Below are 21,890 nucleotides of genomic sequence, written 5' to 3' on the forward strand. Positions count from 1 at the left end.
TGCAAGTTTCCTTGTGGCAGATTACAGACACGATATAGCTGTCCTTGTTCTTCTGGTCAGTGGAAGGAACTGTTGACCAGTGTCCTTCCCATTGCTTCTGCTATTCCAGAGCGACTGGCAGTTGGAGCACAGTTCGTTATGGTAGGAAAAGGGGGAGGAGCCGCCCTGTGGCTGCTTTTTCTGTGGACCATGTCTGGGCCCAAGGTCATCCTCCCCTTGCCATTGTGTTCTTCCCAGAAGACAGTAGGCTCAGTCTCTCTGTGGCCTTGTTCATCTGACTAGTCGCAGGAACCAGAGTCCTTTCTCTAACCATGATTACTGAGACAATGAATGTTAAAGTAGTTTTGGTACAAATGACTCAGATAAGGCCGGTTCAGATTATACCATCCCATTAGTGGTCCTTTACACTGGGAGAAGTGGTTGCAGGCCACTCTGGCTCTGCCCATTTAGTGCACCAATGCCTCTCCCACATGATCACATGAAGCTGGAACTAAGGGTGTGCATGAAACCAGTCTGAAGCAGACTCAAACAGAACTAAACATGTTTGGTCCCCCCCCAACAGACCCCCCCCAGTTTGGCTTGAATTCGAGCCAGTGTGGGGGGGTGTTCTAATGGGATTTTTAAAAAAAGAAACTCACCATCTTTGGAGGGCACTACCACGGCCACAGGGGGTCTCTGGCAGTTCCCCCTCCCTCCACCCGCCTACTCCCAGTCTCCAATTGGCCAGGTTCGGGCCATTTTAGTACATTTTCAGTCCATTCTTGGCCTCTTTGCACTGGCGGCTGCCTCCAAAATGGCCACATCCAGCATGAAGTGGCCCAGAGCGGGCTCAAAATAGACTAAGATGGTCTGAACATGGCTGACTGGAGACTGGGGGAGGTGGTGGGAGGAGGGGGAACCGCTGGAGACCTCCCCATGGCCACAGTAGTTCCTCCCAGAGGCGGTGAGTTTCTTTTAAAAAATAGTTTACAACCCCCAGAACGAATGGGGGGTGGTGGTTTGGCTTGAGGACAAGCCGGGGCGAGCCCTCGAGCTGGCCAAGTTTGATGGCAAACCGGCTTGAGCCAGTTCACACATCCCTAGGTGGAACATCCGAACCGGCCCCTAATCACACAGTTGAAATACCATTTTAGCTTAGTATTTAAGCCACAGTATCAGGGGCTGGTTCAGATGTTCCAACGCTATGTCTTCATTCAGAAGCAGTAATGGGATGTCACACTCCTACTTCCCTCACACAATGGGCCATTGCTCAGACAGTATCATTTATACTGTCTCACTTTCTCCATCAAATCAAAAGTTGAATTCTGTCAAGGAGATTTTGACAGGAAATTTGCAGGTAATTTGGACTCCGAAGCAGGTTTTGAACATGGAATTTGATTCTGAGCTGGAAATGTTAAATCTGTTAAATGGTGTTTTGAAGATGTTGTTTGATCTGTGTTTCAGCTTTTGTTTTACTCATAACGTGTGCAGTATAATTTTGATCTTTTCAAAATACTTTGACATAATACTGAGCTACATATGCTGGATTCACAACACTAGTTTTGCCTATCACTTGAGAGTAATCTCCTTTGGAATACTGGAGAAGTATGATGTCCACTTCTCAATGGGTTGGTTGCCTCCTTCAGCTGCTAGTAATAGTAACAATCAAATTTCAGTCTGCCCCCCCCCCCCATTGAGATGGTTGTGGGTATATGTATTGCAGGCCAGCCCCTGAAGGCCAACACATCTGGATGTGCCCGTTCTCCTTGGGTATTTGTTGATTCAGAGATAAGAGACACTTTCTTCTTCCTGGATTGTAGAGGGGAAACTTGTCTCTGCTTAGCTCAGCAGGTTGCCAAGGCACCTTGGCCACAAGTTGCTGTCAAAAATGCTCCTCTCAGGAATGTTCTGCTCTTAATTGTGTGTGCAGGAAAGATGATTCAAAGACAAATCCGACATCCCAGCAAAACCCCTTTACATGCATTTTAAAAAAAATGAAATGGGAGCTTGCTAACTGTGATGAATGTATCTTAAGGAATCAATGCCAATTTAACCTTTTCACCTTCCTTTGTTCTTCAGAGACTTCTTTGATTGAAAGATCAAAGAATAATTTCCTATGTGTCACTTGGGTTATTAAAACAAGGATAGAGGATGAATAGACACAGTCAGATAGCAATGCAGTTGGTGACAAGATTACATTAACTCATGGGGTGGACCTTCTGTTTGAAGAAATAGGCACCTCAGGACCAATTCAGACACTGCCTTGAGTAGAAAGAGATCTTATTCCCTGTGTGTTTGTTCTTGATGTAGGTCAGTGGTTTTCTAACTCTGAGGGAACACTTTCCACACCAGCTCACCTGTTGAGAAGTGCCAAAATGTCTTTCACTACCCTCTTACATAGAAAACTGCTATATACTAAGTCAGGCAATGGTCCATTTAGCTCAGCATGGTTGCCACTGACTGGCAGCTGCTTTCCACAGGGTTCTTTCATTGGTCTAGCTGGAGGTTCTGAGGGTTGAACCTGAAACCGTCTGCATGCAATGCAGGTGCATCTAGCTATCTAATTTGTAGACCGCCCCAAACCTCCGCCTCTGGGTGTTTTACAACAACATAAAACAAATTAAATCAAAACCAAGAACCTTAAAGCAATTTGAAACCACAATCCAGTTAAAAAGCTTGGGTGGAAAAATAAGCCTTTAAGGATTTTGTAGAAGTTGTCAGAGATGGGTATCTCCATGGGAATCAAAATTGTTTCCATTGTCACTGCTTCCTTCCAACCTCCACACCTCCATCGGAAGGTCTGAGCAGAACGTGTGTGCAATTGGGGGCCTTCCTGATCATCATGTACAGAGGCAAGCTACACACAAATTATAACAGTTATAGGGGTAGTGTGTGTGTGTGTGTGTGTGTGTGTGTGTGTGTGTGTGTGTGTGTGTGATTGATTGCAACCATGCCAGTTTCTTTATACTTCTGAAGATCTGAGGATGTAGAATTGTTGAGTGCTTATCTTAAACTGTTAATCAAAGCAACATAATACTATATTGCTTTATGTTTTTTAATACAAATTGTTAATTATTTACATAGCAATGGAATAGTTCCAAGGCAACTGTTCTGCAGAGTACTTTCAAGTGCATACATTTAATCCATACCTATCTTACATAAGACGCAATTCAGGTTTCCTTAATAAAATGGCGGGTGCATATGCTAATTGTAAGATTGGAGTTTATGTGCATATACCAAAGCAGCCCTGGGTTCTTGCTTGGTTCCTTGGTTATTTATATTTCTTTATAAAATCTTAGTGAGCATACAGTCATGTGATAGGATTGAAAAGAATTGCTAAATTCCTGTTTTCTGCTGAGAGCAATGAAGGTTGAGCTATGCCTATCAGATGTCTTCCAAATGTAACTACAGCTGTTTCAGAGCTACACAAATTCCCAGCAGCCATGTTCCTATATATTGAATGATAAAACTAGAAATGGATTAGATTTTAGCATGGCTGTTTGTGGTGGAGCTTTAATTAGCATATGCTAAATATTACAATCACTATTGTGATCAGGGGTGTAGCTATAATTGAGCGGATGGGTTCAAACCCCTGCTAATTTGGCAAGGAGGCACCTTTTAATGTGATGATTCTCTTTATTCAGCAGGAGGAGAGTAACTGGCCCTATTCACCCACAGCACAGTACTTCCAGTGACTGTTGCTGGTGTCTATCTTATGTTTCTTTTTAGATTGTGAGCCCTTTGGGGACAGGGATCCATTTTGTTTATCTTATTTTGTTATTTCTCTGTGTGAACCGCCCTGAGCCATTTTTGGAAGGGCGGTATAGAAATTGAATAAATAAATAAAAGAAAGAAGCCCTTCCCCAGCTCCACCCCTCCCTATTTTCCCCATTATCTCTCTTACTCCAAGGGGAAGCCGAGTAGAGGGGCGAACATTGCCCCCCCTCCCCTAGCTACGCCCCTGATTGTGATTGATCTAACATGGTTTCTGATCAGCTATCTCACTATTGTCAGCATCAGAATTCTGTTCTGGCATCTCATCTCTATCAATGGCATGCCATTTTTGTGCCCACTTCATTGCCCCCAACTTAATTGGTTCCCCACTCATCTATACTGTGGATGGGAACATATATAGATGTTCCCCTCTATCAAGGCCATCACATTCTCCACAACCCAAGAAGCCATGTTGATGTATTGTTCTTTCCTGCAACATCATTCCAACAGGGCAAGGGCGACTTGTTTCTATGTGTCCAAATCTACATCCTGTTGCATGAGCAGAGAAAGGCCACATAACTATGTACCCATAATTATTTTTTAAAAGAGTGTACAACCATATATACTATAGATGGAGAATGACATTTGGGTGCTAATATTGCTTTCAATCCAGAATGCTTACCTTAGTTCTTATTAGAATCCAATGATTAAGTCATTAACAGCTCTGCATATTTTAGAATCTGATAATCTTGCGAAAGCTTTCCTTTTTTCTTTCACTTGCTTGCATTCTTTCTCTTCTTGATTTCCATTTAGCAGTCTGGACTATCTCTTAAATTGTCATATTCTTACATACTGTTTCCCAATATGCTTCATATGTTCATATTTTCCCTGTTTTTAATGTTCTTAATAATTCATAATTTGACACTAATTTATATTATGGCAAATCAATAGGAAAGGCAGATCCATTTGAACCAGGATCTTAATGTAATAAGGTTGGTGTCAGGACCAACCAACATTACAATCTCTAATTCAGCAGGGGGCAGGGTGGGATCATTCTAAATATTTGGGTGTGTCCACTATTACCACCTGGTTGGTGTAATCTGTTTTACCAGGACCTTGTAATGGGCTGGATTAAAAAAAAACATGAGCAGAAGGACATAACCCTCTAGTACAGCTCCACGGAAGCTTGTGCAAGAGCTCACAAAGTGCCATAATAGACTCTATAGCATTTCTCTTGCTTCTGCTGCTTCTCCTCGTGGAGGAGGATGTGCAACTGGCAAATTTAGCTGTTAGATTTAGTTTCGCTTTACTCATGCAGTGTTCCAGGTGTCAGATATAGAACATACCTCCACATAAATGGCTCATAGTAAGCAGGGCTGCTCAACTTCGACCCTCCTGTAGATGTTGGCCCTGACTATTGGCCCCTGTGGTTGGGGATTATGGGAGCTGTAGTCCAAAAACTGCTGGAACCCTGATACAGAACAATTTAAAATGTCCTCAGTATCATTGCTATAACATCTGAACCATAGTCTAGATCAGGCCTGCACAACATGCGGCCCGGGGGCCGGATGCGGCCCACGAGGCCTTTTTTCCTGGCCCCCGGGGCTATTTCCTCTTCCTCCCCCCTGTTGCTTAAAAAACACCTTCTAAAAAAAAAAAATTCCAGCCGCTGCACGGCCGAGGAGATGGCTGCGGGGGTGTGGGTATTCTTCCTTACCCTCCCCCATGGCAGCAGTGGCACACAGCGGCAGAAACCAGAGCGACACTCGGGTCTGCTATTTGGCCCGGTGTTGCTTCCCAACTGCGAGGCACGCCTGCGCAGTTAAGTCTCTCTCTCTCTCTCCCCCCCACCAAGACTGCGCCATTCTCTCTATATATATATATCTCCCACCAAGACTACTCCATTATCTCTCTCTCTCTCTCTCACCCACCAAGACTGCTCCATTCTCTCTCTCTCTCTCTCTCTCTCTCTCTCTCTCTCTCTCTCTCTCTCTCCACCAAGACTGCTCCATGCTCACTCTCTCACACACCCACCAAGACTGCTCCATTCTCTCTCTCTCCCACCAAGACTACTGCATTATCACTCTCTCACACACCCACCAAGACTGCTCCATTCTCTCTCTCTCCCCCCCCAAGACTGCTCCATTCTCTCTCTCTCCCCCCCAAGACTGCTCCATTCTCTCTCTCTCTCCCCCCCCAAGACTGCTCCATTCTCTCTCTCTCTCCCCCCCCAAGACTGCTCCATTCTCTCTCTCTCCCCCCCCCCCAAGACTGCTCCATTCTCTCTCTCTCCCCCCCCCAAGACTGCTCCATTCTCTCTCTCTCTCCCCCCCCAAGACTGCTCCATTCTCTCTCTCTCTCCCCCACCAAGACTGCTCCATTCTCTCTCTCTCTCTCCCACCAAGACTGCTCCATTCTCTCTCTCTCTCTCCCACCAAGACTGCTCCATTCTCTCTCTCTCTCTCCCACCAAGACTGCTCCATTCTCTCTCTCTCTCTCCCACCAAGACTGCTCCATTCTCTCTCTCTCTCTCCCACCAAGACTGCTCCATTCTCTCTCTCTCTCTCCCACCAAGACTGCTCCATTCTCTCTCTCTCTCTCCCACCAAGACTGCTCCATTCTCTCTCTCTCTCTCCCACCAAGACTGCTCCATTCTCTCTCTCTCTCTCCCACCAAGACTGCTCCATTCTCTCTCTCCCTCTCCCCACCAAGACTGCTCCATTCTCTCTCTCCCTCTCCCCACCAAGACTGCTCCATTCTCTCTCTCCCTCTCCCCACCAAGACTGCTCCATTCTCTCTCTCCCTCTCCCCACCAAGACTGCTCCATTCTCTCTCTCTCTCCCCACCAAGACTGCTCCATTCTCTCTCTCTCTCTCCCTCCCACCAAGACTGCTCCATTCTCTCTCTCTCTCTCTCTCTCTCAGGCCAAGCCTCCTGCTGAATCCTTTCCATCTTTCTTTCCCCTTCTCCATTCTTTTCCAAAATTATGAGAAGAGGTTCTCTTTCCCCCCCCTTAAAAGTGTTCCATGTTTTGTGTGATGATTTGGCAGAGGTGGAAAGGAAGAACAATGCATTTTATTATGTATTTTGTACAGATTGTATAATATTTATATTATTAGAATGAATTTTAGTTCAACTTATTTCATATTAATTTAAATCAATCTTGGCCTGCCAGAACATCAAAAGTTAAATATTGATTAAATTCATTTTAAATTCATTTTTAATTCTTTTCACTTTAATTCAGTTGATTGGTTGATTGATTGATATTAAGTGTTACTCTAATAATCAGCACCCTAGGAATTGACCTCGGCCCCCATGAACCAAGTCACGGTTGGTTTCGGCCCGCCAGGTCATTTGAGTTGTGCAGGCCTGGTCTAGATCAAGGGTTCTCAACACTGGAGCCCCAGATGTTGTTAGACTACAACTTCCATCATCCTCACCCACAATGGTTATCTGTTGTGGCTGGGGTGATGGAAGCTGTAGTAGTCTCACAATGTCTGGGGATCCAAGGTTGATAACCTTTTGCTTAGATACTTCACAGTCTTATTAGAGTCCCAAAATTGCATATGTTGACAAGTACCTCCATTCCCTCACCTCTAGTTTTTGTGCTTCACAATGCCCTTCCCATCTCTGGTCATATTTTTAGCTCAGCAGACAGAGTGATAAAATAACTATATTCCTATGGACACTGAAATAGAAATATTTTAAAGCCAGTGAGCTGTTTAACATGCTGTCCTGGGCAGTTCAGTCTTTCACTGATGAGTATTGCTGCATCACATTCCTGGTAAACTGTTTGTTGACACCATTTAGGGCTAAATGCATTGATGCACAACACTCCCATGTGGTTTCCTGGAAAGGAATGGAGTGTCTTGTCCTTGCCACCTGACAGAAATTCTGGTTCTGTTGTCTGTTGCCAAAAATATCATTATGTTTACATATGATAACATCTGTTCCTGCCACTGTTCATCTCTTCTGCCGTTGTGGGTATTTCTTCTTCCCTTATCTTCCATATTTATTATGACAACATTTTCAGTGTCTCAAATATGCCCCATATCTCAAAACCTATGAACAAAACACACAGTCTGCTCTTATTGGTTGGGTATATATTTGCATTTGTGTGTGTCCATCTGTATTCCTCCTTTGTATCGGGTCATGGGAGTGTGTACATATTTTTGTTGCTTGCTCCCTGTTTTGTGTTTTTACCATATTCATGTTTCCCCCAAAGCATTTCACTTTTCAGAGGAACCCACAAGCTCCTGTTTTATCCAGTATATCTCCAATGGTTCTAAAGGAGTACAGTCTAGAAGATATTTGTCCTCTTGCATATATGGACTAGCCCTTTGCAAAGCAGTTGGGCTACACTTTGGAGCTTCCAAAGAGTCCTCTATTCAATGTGTCCCCCTTCAGTACTGAATATAATGGGCTAATTAGGGCTAAAGTCTCACTTGCTTGCTATAAAAGTCTAAAACATCTCTACACTGTATGAGGAAAACAGCCAGATTTAGGAAGCTGCCTTCTATTGAGTCAGACCATTGGTCCATCTAGTCCAGTACTGTTTACTTGCAGTGGCTTCTCCAAGGTATCAGGCAAACCCTCTCCCAGCCCTACCTAAAGATGCTGGAGACTGAACTTGGCTCCTTCTGCATGCAAACCAGGTACTCTGCAGCTGAGCTAGGTCTAGGCATGTGCACAAACTGAGGTCCATTGTTCACAGGTTCGGCACCCAATCAGTTCAGCACCATAGGGAGGAGAGCAGGGAGCGGTCACCATGCTGACCACACTAATTGTGACTGTGCATGCGTGGACACCATGTGCATGCTGGCACCGCACAGGGGTTCTTGGGCCAAGCGCTGCTGCAGCAGGAAGCTGCATACGGTGGCAGAGTGCAGGTAAGGACCTGCTCCCCTTTTTAAAAAAAGATCCCGCTTCTCTCCTCGCGGCGCTGAACCGGTTCAGTCTTTATCCGAACCGGTTCAGTGCCAACCCTATGCACGAAACCTGGTTCATGCACATCTGTGGCTAGGGCCCCATTCCTAATGTAGTTTCCATTGCATTCGTCAAGTAGTTGAATTTAGAGCAACAACAAAAAACACGTTTGAGTATAATTTAGTTAATTTTCCTGAATCTATCTTGTTTGGTACTTGATTAGCCTCTATTATATTCTTCCTCTAATCATAGGATATTTTTGTCTCCACATTATTTAAATGTGCGGTATTTTAGAGAAAAATATATATTGGAGTACTTTACTGTTCATTTATTTATTTTCTTCATGTCTTAAATACTGTAGTAGAGCCTTCTTAGAGCACAAAGCATCTGTATGCAAATATTGTTTTATGTCTTTGCTACCAGTGATGCATGCAACTTAATCCCGGAGACTTCATTTATCATTTTCTTTTTTCTTCTTCTTCTTTTTAAAGGCCCTGTGGAATTCTTCATGTACTGAAGGTTCAGTTTACAAACCAATCCACATCTCATTGGTACCAACATTATTTCATTAAAAATATACTTTGACACATAATACATAGACGTTTAGTTTAACATTGTTGCTTCAGTGACGAGAAATTTGCCTTTGCTTCGGGTGTTGGCCTGATTTAACAATATTTCAAATGTTGCAGGAAAAAATGCCTTATTCATGTGTGTTTTTTAAAAAAGTATTCTCTCTCCTCAGCTGCATTAGCTACTACTTGATTAAATTATCACCAATAAATTATTACGGGGAGGGGGTGTGTCTTATCAAAATAAAATACAATTACTCTTCCATAATTTGTGTAGTGTTTTATTGTCCTTTGAATGATTATGGATGCTGTCAATTATGGATAACAACCTTGTGACTTCTCCATTGTGATGTCTACACTGCAGGTTTTTTGCCTAGAAGGAATGATTACTTGCCCCAGGGTGGATGAGCAAATGGCCAAGTGCACGGGTCCACAGAGCTCATGCCTCGCCCCCACCCTGAGAATTTTCACTGGGCTCTATGGTTCTTTTTAAAAATTCTTGGATGTTCTGTCCAAGTAGAAGTCTCTGAATTAGTTTCAGTTTTGTGGAAGGGTGGGCATCCATTTACAGTGCACCAAATAATGGGTTGTAATCCTTTTGATACATTTAATCTATTATCAAACTGGGAATTGTAAGTGGGAATTGAACTTTGCCTTCTGCATACTATTCAGAAACTGGTGTTGCTGTATCCCCCTGGCCAGCAAGTAGGTTTGCTGGAGAACAATTTTTGCAAAATGTTTGGCTTTAAAAGGGGCTTGGACAAATTCATGGAAGACAGGTCTATCAATGGCTACTAGTCTGGTGGCTATAAGCCACCTCCAGCCTAAGAGGCAAGATGCCTCTAAATACCTACAGCAGGAAAGAGGGCATGCCCTTACCTCTTGCCTGTGAGCTTCTCAGAGGCATTTGGTGAGCCACTGTGTGAAACAGGATGCTGGACCAGATAGGCCTTGTGCCTGATCCAACAGGGATGTTCAAAGGAGTGGGAGGGTCTTAGCCACTCTTTAAATGGCCTGTCATGTAGTCCTGTTGCCACAGAAGCTGCTCTGCCATTATATCTTTTGTCTCTGAAGTTGGCAGTTTGGAGGTGGCACCATAGTAGGCTATTTTTGGCTAGCGACACATGTTGCCAACCCCTAAAAGGTGCACGTGATTTTACATAGCTACATTAGCTGAGATATGAATGTATCCTAGACCAAACAGACTGGCATATAATTTGATGTCGCTAAAGTTAGTCATGATTAAGTACCATTGAAACTAATGGGTCTTCAGTTAATCAGGTCTAACCTGTTCTGTTAGTTTCAGTGGGACTTAGTGATGCCTAGATTTATCTTGCCCCCACCATTTGCCTCCTTTCCCCCGTGACTCCTTGTCCTTGCCACTCAGTAGCCACTCATACAGCGTTGGTGGGGTGGGGGTGCTCCATGGTTCCTCTTCTCACTCAAATCCCTCAGAGTTGCACGAGCCAGTTAAGAAATTTAAGGCACACATGCACCCTGATGCCTAAACTGGGCTCATGCTTGCCATCTCATTTTGTTGCTGGTCACACAGTGGTAAGGGATTCTATGGCTTCGTTCTCAAGTGGGGAGAGAAGCGATGGAACTCCTCCTCGCTGCACTGCAACCTGGCTACTGAGTGGCAAGGATGAGGAGCCTCTGTTTGAAGGCTACTTGATGGCTACTAGTTGGTGGTCTATAGGCCACCTCCAGCCTCAAAGGCAGGATGCCTCTGAATACCAGTTGAAGGGGAGCAACAGCAGGAGAGAAGTCATGCTCTCACCTCTTGTCTTTGGGCTTTCCAGAAGCATCTGGTGGGCCACTGTGTGAAGCAGGATGCTGGACTAGATGGGCCTTGGGCCTGATCCAGCAGGGCTGTTTTTATGTTCTTATGAGCAGTGGGAGTAAGGAGGGCAGGGGCAAAGAGCTGCAGGGGCAGCACGAGGAGGAGAAGCAGTGGCAGTAGTGGTAAAAAAAGGTGGTAAAATGTTTTCAAAGCGCCTCTGGCAGTGTGAAAAAAATGTGTGGGGGGGGGAGTTCATTTATTAAACACAGGCCCCTGCTGACTTTGCTACACTCCTGTACAGAGTAACAAGCGATTTGATTAAATGTACATGACCTACTGTGATGTTTTATTCATCACAGTTCTTTCTTCAGTGGGTTGTGGATTGCAACCTGTATTGTGTTTAAATAAGTGTGTGGGTGGTGATTATTGAATTATATGCCATACTTTAAAACCCTGAATTTATAAATGATCATATAATAATGTGTGATAAATATCCTCCCCCAATTTTACTATTACCAGGTTGTGTTAGCTACAGGAGACATGACATCATTCAACTTCATATTCTCAGTATCAAGCAGGTACCACAATCAATCACTAGGCCTTTTGTACTATCTTCTTATCTCTTTCTTCCAGTTCTTTTCCTACTCTCCTAACTGTAGGTTCTTATCTTGATTCTAGGTTCTATCATTCTGTAGAGGAATTATCTGTGTGCAAAAAACGATTGGATCCCTCCTTTTCAACATCCCTTTTTCCATAGCCAAACATAATGGGAATTACAGATCTGTTGCTTCAACTAACACATGCCCTTTCTATACCATATAGTATGAAAACAACACTATAACTTCCAGAATTGTATGTTACTCTTTTACTTGTCTAAGAACCAAATCACTAACCTGTAGTGTACCTGGGAGAAAATATCGCTTCACTGAATTTTTTCTCTCCTCCTCCTCTTCAGTTCTTGAATTAGAATCTGCTTCTCGTTTTCTGATTGCATCTGTTGTTGCCATACCTGGGAATAGATCCACTTACCATCAGGTCAGCCCCACTGAGCTAAGGCAGACTGTATTATATCGATTGTATTTCCAGCTCTCTGGCCATTTCCTTGAAGACCAACCTAAACTTAATGGAATTCCATGACTATCTGCAATAAATTCATTTAGAGCTACCCGGACAACCAGGTGGTATAACTGGTTCTGAACTGTACCATTTCAGACTACAAATAGGAGATTACAATTAATTGTTTCTCCTCCTAGCCTAGCCTTCTCCTGGACATTCTAATGTTTTTGTTTTACATGAGTTTAAAGAGATTTTATGTGTTCTTGGTATGTAATTTTATGCTTCAAATTTGTGCATTGGTTTTTGCACTTAATAGAAACATGGTAAATAATAAAAGTGATCAATACTGTTTTATGTATAGGAATATTTTCACAGGAGATGATTTGATGGTGCAATCGGACACCTGCAGAATGAAGCAAATGCTACATTCCAGGAACAGCTTAATTACGTGAAGAATTATTTGTCTAGAAAATCCCTTAGTTCCATTTCTGAACTGTACTTACTATGACTGAACAAAAGTAATAGTAACCTTGCCTTTGCAGTACCAGTCTCTTCCCTCATTATGATCATCTTGCTGCATCATAATATCATCATTTGCCTACCTCTACTACACCTGTGCAGAAGAGTAACCCAGAAAATTTTATCTTGTGTATGTGAGACAATAAAGGGTCTACTAATGTAAGTGGTAGATCTCTGAGCGATGTATTTATATAAACATCAATTGCCAGTGAGAAAGAAAGTTTGCTTCCAGCTCAAATACAAATATGTATTTGTAGCAAAAGCTGGAAGACAGAGTGAAAATAATAGACCTTGCCTTGCATTCTAGCTAAATCACTCAATAGAAGTCTTACTGAAAGTAAGTAGTACTTTAGAGTAACTCCTGAGTAATATTACTGAGTAATTTAGTCTAGATGTCAGCCAATAATAATAATACTGAACATTTGTATAGTGCTTTCAAGTGTTCAGCAGCAATTCACATGTATTATTTGGTTGAAACCCATACAAGAAGTCTGTAAGATAAGTGAGTATTATTCCAATATTATAGACACAAGGAAGAGGGAAAGTGGCTTTCTTCTAGTGAGTCCATGGCAGAGTTGGGATTCAAACTATTGGGCTTGCTCAGTCTCTTAGCCACTATGTTTTACCAGCTCCCAATAAGTAGACTATTATAACAGTTTATAAGTATAGTTTCTGTGTTGGTTGTCTTCATCTTTTCTGAAATAACAACAACAACAATAATAATACTGCTTTTCAAGAAACAATGGTTCAAAGCAGTTAATAAACATAGCAAAATGAATAAAAAGATGATTCCTTGTGAAAAAGTGGCTGATAACTAAAAAGAATCACAAGGGCGTCAGCAACAGCCACTGGGAGGGACGCTCAGCTGGGATGAATAGGGACAATGGCTATCCCCCTGTTGACTATGAGAATCACCGCTTCAAAAGGTGCCACAGCAAGATGTTTTCAAGTAAGTGCATCCTTTTCAGTCTTGAAACACTGAATTATCCCACTCTAAAGATATTAACATGGTGAATGTCATTACAATGCAAAGCTGGATATAATATTGCAGGTTTGCTGGGATAATAAGCTTAAGTGGCACATTTTCAGTCCTCACCAGAAATCCCATAACAATTCTGATATATTTAATCCCATACTTTTTCATGCTACACTTTTTTTAGCCTTTCATCAACATTGTATGAGAGCCTGAAGTTGTAAGATATAACACAGATCCTTCTGTTCCCATTTTTCTTTAAATTCAAAAGAAAACTATTCTTTGATTCAAATATGTTGATAGTCCAGCTTCAGTAGTGTTCTCATAAAAAGTAATTTTCTAGGAAATAACTTGGAAAAAAGGATTAATGCACACTAATAAAAATATGTGTTTACAAACTCTCCTGTAAAAAGTGGAAAGATGTAATGGAATATCTTCCTACTAAAACAAGAGGGTATTATTATTCATATCAGCCACCTAGTGGTGCAGAAGGAAATTACTTGCCTAGCAAGCATGAGGTTGCCAGTTCAAATCCCAGCTGGTATGTTTCCTAGACTATGGGAAACACCTATACTGGGCAGCAGTGATATAGGAAGATACTAAAAGGCATCATCTCATACTGCACAGGAGATCGCAATGGTAAACCCCTCCTGAATTCTACCAAAGACAACCTCAGGGCTCTGTTGGTTGAGTATATACCAATTTGACAGCACACTTGACCTTTATTATTGTTTATGGCTGTTTTACAGAATTATTTATTTATTTGCTTAAAACGTTAAAAGAAAAACTAAACTTTATGGTGCCCCAAACTTTATGATCTGGAATAGCATCCCAGGAAAGCTATCCCTGGAAAGGTATAATCTGCCTGCTTTCAGATGAGCAGTGAAGACAATTTTATTTCAGGAAGCATTTTTAAATTGAGGTGTTTTTATGCTGCTTTTAAAAAATGCTGCTTTGCTTTTTCTAGAAAAGCAACATAAAAACACCTCAATTTAAAAATGCTCCAGAAATAAAATTGTTGTTATAACTGACAACACTGAAATAAATTTTGTAATTTTTTTTTTAAACATTTGCATCACTGTTGTTTTAAATTGGTTGAATTGTGAGTACGGATGTCAGAAAACTTCTCCAAGTTCAGACCAGGAGAAGAATGCTTAGAGGTTTTGAGAAACCCACTTCAAAGGAGAAGCAACTTCTTCATACTCCCAAATTCTTCTCTTCTCAGAAAGAAATTTCCTAGATCTTTCCACAATCCTCACCAGTTCCTCAGTCCCAAGCACCTTCTCTACCAACCCCTATCCCCCAAACAAAATTCTCTTTTCCAGTGATGTGGGAAGTTGCTGGTTGTGGGGGTGCAACTTGCTGCCGGCCACTCCTGTTGTTCTTGATGTGGCATGCACGCTAGTGCGCATGAACCCTAACCACACCTCTGTGTCTGACATCGGACATAGGGAATGTGTCTGATGTCAGACACACGGGATGTTACTTGATGGTGATGGTGATGATGATGATTATCAATTCGATGTCTATACCGCCCTTCCAAAAATGGCTCAGGGCGGTTTACAAAGAGAAATAACAAACAAATAAGATGGCTCCCTGTCCCCAAAGGGCTCACATTCTAAAAACAGATGCAGGAACAAGGCTGCTTGGCCCCATTTGCAAGGTGCTTCAGCCAGTGCTGGGGTTCCTAATGCCACCCAAGGGACCAGTAAGCAAAGGGAAGAGGGTGAGGGTTGAGCCACCATTGTGCTCCCAGGTTCATAGAACCTGAGCCACCATTCTGGTGGAGCTGCCCCCGCAGCCCATAGCCATGCCCCCTCATCTGATGTCAGATGCAGGAGGCGTGGTCAGATGCAGTAATAACGCGGGGTCTGTTCATGAGGCACTTCAGCCGGCTCTGGGTCTCCAGCCTGGATGGCTTGGATTACATCAGAATATACATTTCTTTTGGTAGCTGAAAAGGCTGAAGATATAAAGGTGAAAGGTGTGCTATAAGATTTGTTGATGCAGAAGTTCCTGAAGTCATATAGAGGGAAGTATAAGTAGATTACTTATTACACATGTCCTTTTACCAATGGTAGCAGTGTATCCAGTATGCCCATGCAGTTCAGATGCTACATTTTGGAAAACCTGGAGATAAGAATTATAATCTAGAAGTTGGCTTCATTTGAATTCTTTTTTTAAAAAATCATTTTCACATCCCAGCCCTAGTAGTTCCAACTTCTTTTACCTAAAATATAGATGTCAGTGTAATCTTATTTCCACTTTTGTTGGGGGGGGGGGGAGGAAGTTGTGGGTTCTCTGTGATCCTTGACATTCTTTAGTATTAGGACTGTTTATTTATGCTGGAAAATGATACTAGGAATGAAGAAGAGGTTCGGAGTGGAAACCCCAGTTTGGAAATCCTCAAGCCATTATTAACTGAACCCAAATCTGTTATGAATTTTACCTTGGTTCATGGTGGTTCGGTGCCAAAACTCTCAGCTGCCATTTTCCTCCTTTTCTGACATCCTCTTGTAAAACTACTTGGTGGGGGTGAGGTGAGGTGTGTATGTGGGGGGGGGGCAATGCCCATTGAGGCTAACGCTGGTTACTCTTCTAAGCTGTTCTTGCATTACTAACATGAACTCTGAGAAGTATCCTTAATTTTTTTTTTAAATTTCTCCTAATTCATTATACAGGAGTAATAATTTTTTAAAAATGCCCGTCCCTGACTTCAGCCAAATGCTGTTCTAAGCTATTCCTCTCTTAGTAATGGAGACCTCTGAGCCTGTTTGGAGTCTGTTTTGACATCTCTGGGAAGTATTGTGTGTTTATCTGCAAGGTCCCCCTCCCCCCACCCTTGCTGGCCTGTTTCATTTGCCAGGAAGAATACAACGTTACATTTTTGCAACTGGATGAGCAGTAAGTTAGTAATAAGTTTATTGTTGTGAAGAGTAAGTAGAAGTGAAATCAGCAGACAGGAAGTCTGGCCACATTTGTGGAATGTCTGTATGCTGGGGCTTTTTTATTTTATTTTATTTTGTTTTTATTTTTTTGCTTAGGAGAGGTCTCAGAAAAAGCCAGAGCTTTTTTTGAAAATTTTCTGAACAGGTTTGGGAAACCCAGCCCATTCTCAACTGAGATGTGTAGGCTTTGCCAGTCCTAAATGCTGCCACTCCCTACAAAGAAAGATAATGGGAGAAAGTGATTTAAACCTAACATTGGGGGAAATAACAGGAAAACGTTCCTTGCTCTAGGCATGTTCTATACATGCACAGAGCTTCCTTAGAGACAGAAGCTGAGTTCCTAAGCACACTTCCCTGCAAGTAAGTTCCACTGAAAGCAATAGGACATACTTCCATCAATAAAGAGGAGTAGGCTTGTGCTACTAATCTAAAATTCTGCTTTTCAGTGCCCTACATTTGCCACCTCACAAGAGTCAATTGAATATATCATGCTCTGTAGACCATATAATTTGTACTGTATAATGCACTTCAAGATCTTTTGTGAAGAATATGTGAAGTAAGTATAATGCATTTCTGCTGTTGCAAATGACTAAGGTAATACACCCCCTTTGGGCTGATTGCCGAGTGAATTGAGATAGCAGCTCATCGATTTACTTTATGTCACCTCCTCTTTCCTATAGTTAAACTGTATATAAGAGTATTTCCCCCTCCTGCTCTCCATCGGAAATCATGCAATACAATGGAAGATCTAAAACAGATTATAATTTGGGATAGGACCATTTATAGGCCACTGAATGAGATCTCTTGAGCAAGCTTGTTTGCTGCTTACATCTTAGATTGTAAAGCACAATTCTCATCTGAAACCCAAGCATTATACAAATCCAGTCACTAGCATTTTGTATAATCATTTATGACATGAGTGTTAAAGTCAATAAAAAAATAATGGAACAAAAATGAAACTGTAGAGAACAGTAAAAAGTTGAATACCCAGAAAGCAATACTGGTAAGAATGTGAAACTGCAGATAAAAAGTCTATTTTGGTACATATGCCTAGAATAAATTATTACGGTCTTCATCATGATTGCCTTTTCATTTCTGAGCTGTCATTCTCCGTTGTTGGTTTTTTTAAAAATTAATCTCATTGAGATAACCAAACTGAGTAGTGAGTGAAACATGAAAGAAAGAAAGAAAGAAAGAAAGAAAGAAAGAAAGAAAGAAAGAAAGAGTCCTTCCTAAATATGAGACTTGTCACTTTAAAAGGTGACCTTTTGCTCAGTTAGCAGGGGTCAGATTAGATTATGGAACTTTCTTCATGACTCAACTTTCCTTTTCCTGGCTCAGAATGTCATTTTCCCTTGTACCTTTTGGCCTTTGCACCCAGTTATGGGTGATGGAGGCAGGATATGGCACAAGATGCCATATCCTGTGTGCCATTGATGATAGGGGGTGACAGTGCTCTGGCAACAAAGACATTGTATGCATGATGTTTGTTCCATGCCTTGTGCTTAGGGAAGATGTTACAGCTCTTAAATTGACAAGGTGAGTCTTGACAAGGTGAGTCTATACTAGAATGTTGTGTCCATCAGAACTGCATAACAGGAAGAAACTTGAAAAGGTTTCTCTTATCCTCACCTTCCATGGCATTGTTGTGGTTCTTGAAGATGCATATCTTGTTTAAACTTGCTTTTCCTCACCCTGTAAGGAACCCTGTGGCAGAAACATAGGATGGATGGACTATATTACCCCCTTAAACATTAACAAGCAACATGCTTTCTTTATTGTGCTCTAGTTAGTTAGTTAGTTAGTTAGTTAGTTTATTATAAACTAACATGTACACCAAGGTTCCTAATCTTGGATCTACAGGTGTTTTTGGATTATAAATTGTAATCCACCATCATCTGGGGACCTAAGGTTGGAACCCCTGGTTTAAACTTAAGCAGGAGGTCCTGTAGATATCCTGCCAGAACATGTAGCTGAGGATAGGGAGTCATGCTCCAAGACTGACCTGCTTCTTCCCTTTCCATATAAAACCACTCAGAAGTAAAAGGTAGGCAATGGCGTTAAATCCTGGATTGCTGCTTTTCCTCTTCAGTTCTCCAGCATGCTCGGGACAAATTTGGTATTATCTCAACATAAGGTTAAGCAAGACAAGTCACTGAAGACTCAAGATGTGAAGAGTTTCACATCCACTCTTGGAATCCAAACCTGGGAGAGTGCACTTAAAATATTATACTGCCTGATATATTAAGTGCCTTTTACGATGCAAAGTGGTTTTAGCCAGGATTTAAAACAGAATTTGTATTGAGAATATGATAGGGTTCTAAAAAAAATTGGGCAGTAGCTAATGCTTTTCAGCACACCTTAATTTATAAGCATATTTAAACTGCTTTGAGTTCAAAAGGATGTTATCCTATTAGCATATGGCATGTACTCTGCGACATACATGCAAATAATGGAAGCTAGATAGATAATCTTGATTTTTATCCTTGACCTGCTGCTATCTATCTAGCTTTTGTAATAGAAACATATATAAGCACTGCATGCTGACTGTGTACTGTATATGCATTTTAATATAGTATAGTTTTAGGATTCATTTATTCATTTTTTGGTAATGGAAGTTCCTGCTTGTTAAGAGTAAAACAGAACATTAACATTAATGATACAACAAGACGATGGAGCATGAAGGTAACTGATTATAAAAGGGATTTGGGGACTACGTTTTTCTGGAAAAAGAAGAACTCGTCTAAGGATATTGTACTTGCATGCCGGCAAGAGCCTTGCATAGAACTATTAAATGATACTGGAGATAAATCCTAAACAAGTAAGCACATTTTAAAGCTTTATCGATCTGTGCTAGCTCTGTGACTGCTGGAGAGACTTGTATTATTATTTATTATTATCTATTTATTACATTTATAAACCATCCCATCCAGAGGCTCTAGTTTAACTAGTTTAAAAAACATAAAAACAAACATCATTTAAAACACACTACTTAAAAACAATATAAAAACAATTTTAACACAGTTTAAAACCAATTAAAATACTTTAAAACAATTTAAAAACCTTGTAAGGCCAGGCCAAACAAATATGTCTTTAGGGCTCTTTTAAAGGCCGACAGCAAGCCTAAACTGTAGATATCTGCAGGGAGCACATTCCATAGGCTAGGAGCAGCTACAGAGGAGGCCCGTTTCTGAGTCACCACCAGACATACTGGTGGTAACTGGAGATGGACCTCTCCAGGGCACTTTCAAGACTAGCTGCTGGAACAGCAGCAAAATGCCTCCGTTCAGGCAAGTTGCATTGAAAACCTAAACAGCAGAGGGAGCAGTCTCACAACAACTAACAACCCGGAAAAGAGCAACTTCCTTACGCCGGATATACAACGTCCTAGCTCCATATCACAGCAATTAAATTCAAGACAAGGCATTGGTAATTTGAACAGCACCCTGCTGTCCGCGTAGGGACTGAGGTGTCACAATGCAGGAAGTGTGAAAGCACACTTCCGAGATCTGATGTGACCCCGTTGCAGGGTCTAATCTGGAAAGCTCCCTGATGACCTTAACATGCGATGTGGATCATACAGAAGAAGGTGCTCTCTAAGGTGCTTTCTAAGTATTCACTTCAAATCTATTTAAGAGAGCGTCTTCTTCGGCCACTGAGGTCACTTGAGGAGGTCCGTCTCCAGTTGCCACCAACTCGTTTGGTGGCTACACAGAGACGGGCCTTCTCGGCTGCTTCCCTGAGATTGTGGAATGCGCTCCCTGCTGAGATACGATCCTCCCTATCTCTGGCAATTGTCAGAAAACACCTGAAAACACATCTCTTCAACCAGGCTTTCTCAGCTTTTTAAAACTTGTTTTTAAATTGTTCTGATTATTTAATTGTTGTTTTATGATGTTTTTAATTGTTAATCATTGTTTTATGCTTATAATTTTTGTTTAATTATTAATTGATTTTAATGGTGTTTTAATGTAAACTGCCCTGAGCCTTTTGGAAGGGCGGTATAAAAGTTTTAATAAATAAATAAATAAATAAATAAATCATGAACAAAGGTTTAGGACCGATTCACACAAGTGTACACTGCTCATTTTCTCCATCAGTGGTTTGCACCCGAGTGAGAAATTTCATTGTTGCAATGAATTATGTTTGGGTTGATTTCTGATATTGCCATACATCCAGAGCAAGCCGATGCACTAGGGAGACACATTTGCATTGTGGGAATCTTTCCAACTACTGCTGTGCCTGCACACCCAGCAGGTGGGAGAGAATTTCAACACTTTGCACTGATTCCAGAATGCCCTGTGTTACCCAAAAATATATTTCTCTCAGGTAGATATTTTGTGGGGACACTTCCAGAGGCAGCACAAAGCGTCATTTTGCTCCTCCCTGCTGCACGCTCTGTACTGTACAGCTTGGGTGCATCTTCCTAGCATGTCCACCTCAGCTTAATCTTCATTTCAGTCATTTTATTTTGTTTATTTTAAAATATTTTTACCTGCCCCTCCAGCACACTGCTGCTCAAGGTGGCTTACAATAAAAAGCAACAATTTTTAAAACCCAGAATTAAAACAAACCGTGGCAAACATTTTAAAAATCAAGAATGAAGAATAAAACTGGCTAAAGGCAGAAAGCTGATTAAAATGCATCTCAGAAAAGGAGGGTTTTCAAGTCCTTCTTTAAAACACCAGGGAGGGAGATTTGCAAAGCTTCTCTGGGAGAACATTCCAAAGAAGGAGGGGCCACTACAGATAAGGTCCTGTTCCCAGTTCTCCCCACAGTCTCTCCACTGTGTCAATGGCAGGGTTGAGTGCAGGGCCTCTGAGGAAGAGTGAAAGACCCTGGCAGATTCATATAGACAAACTCAGTCCAATAGGTACCCCAGTCTCAAGCTGTGTAGGGCTGTGAAGGTCAGAACCAGCATTTTTAATCAAACTGGCAACCAGTGAAGTTGTTGCAGCTTAGAAAGTACTGTTTGTGCTATTTGATCAGTGATAGCTGTTTATATCTGTTGACTGAGCATGCATGTATAAATCCATCTTTGGTGTTGATAGTACATTAGATCAAGGATCCTCAACGTTGGGCCCCCAGATGTTCTTGGACGTCAACTCCCATAATCCCCAGCCAAAGGCCACTGGGCCTGGGGATTATGGGAGTTGAAGTCCAATAACATCTGGGGGCCCAACGTTGAGGATCCCTGCATTAGATTATTGGTCCATACAGTTGACTACTGTCACATCTGACTGGCTGTGGCTCTCCACTGCCTTGAATGGAGATGCTTCCCAGCCTTGCTACCAGTGTTCCATACAACAGGGATTCCCAGATGTTTTTGACGCTAATGGCCTTTGTCTGGGGCTGATGGGCATTGTGATCAAAAACACCCAGGAATCCCTGTTAGAGGAAACACTGCTTGCTGAAATTCTTCT

At 41.8% G+C, this 21,890-nt stretch overlaps 1 protein-coding gene across 4 annotated transcripts in view; it reads left to right on the top strand.

Moving 5' to 3' along the window:
* Window positions 1-21,890, top strand: part of CCSER1 (coiled-coil serine rich protein 1) — a 1,155,632-nt gene that overhangs the window by 699,649 nt on the left and 434,093 nt on the right. The window contains exon 9 of one of the 4 annotated variants that reach the window (XM_053252662.1): window positions 9,111-9,456. The exons of the other annotated variants lie outside the window; for them this stretch is intronic. Coding sequence (XP_053108637.1) covers window positions 9,111-9,191 — 81 coding nt within the window. The 3' untranslated portion in view covers window positions 9,192-9,456. Of the gene's footprint in view, window positions 1-9,110; window positions 9,457-21,890 lie in introns of those variants that run through there. 4 annotated transcript variants of the gene reach the window in all.

Source organism: Hemicordylus capensis, chromosome 5 (genome assembly GCF_027244095.1).
Source record: "Hemicordylus capensis ecotype Gifberg chromosome 5, rHemCap1.1.pri, whole genome shotgun sequence".
Lineage (NCBI taxonomy): Eukaryota > Metazoa > Chordata > Lepidosauria > Squamata > Cordylidae > Hemicordylus > Hemicordylus capensis.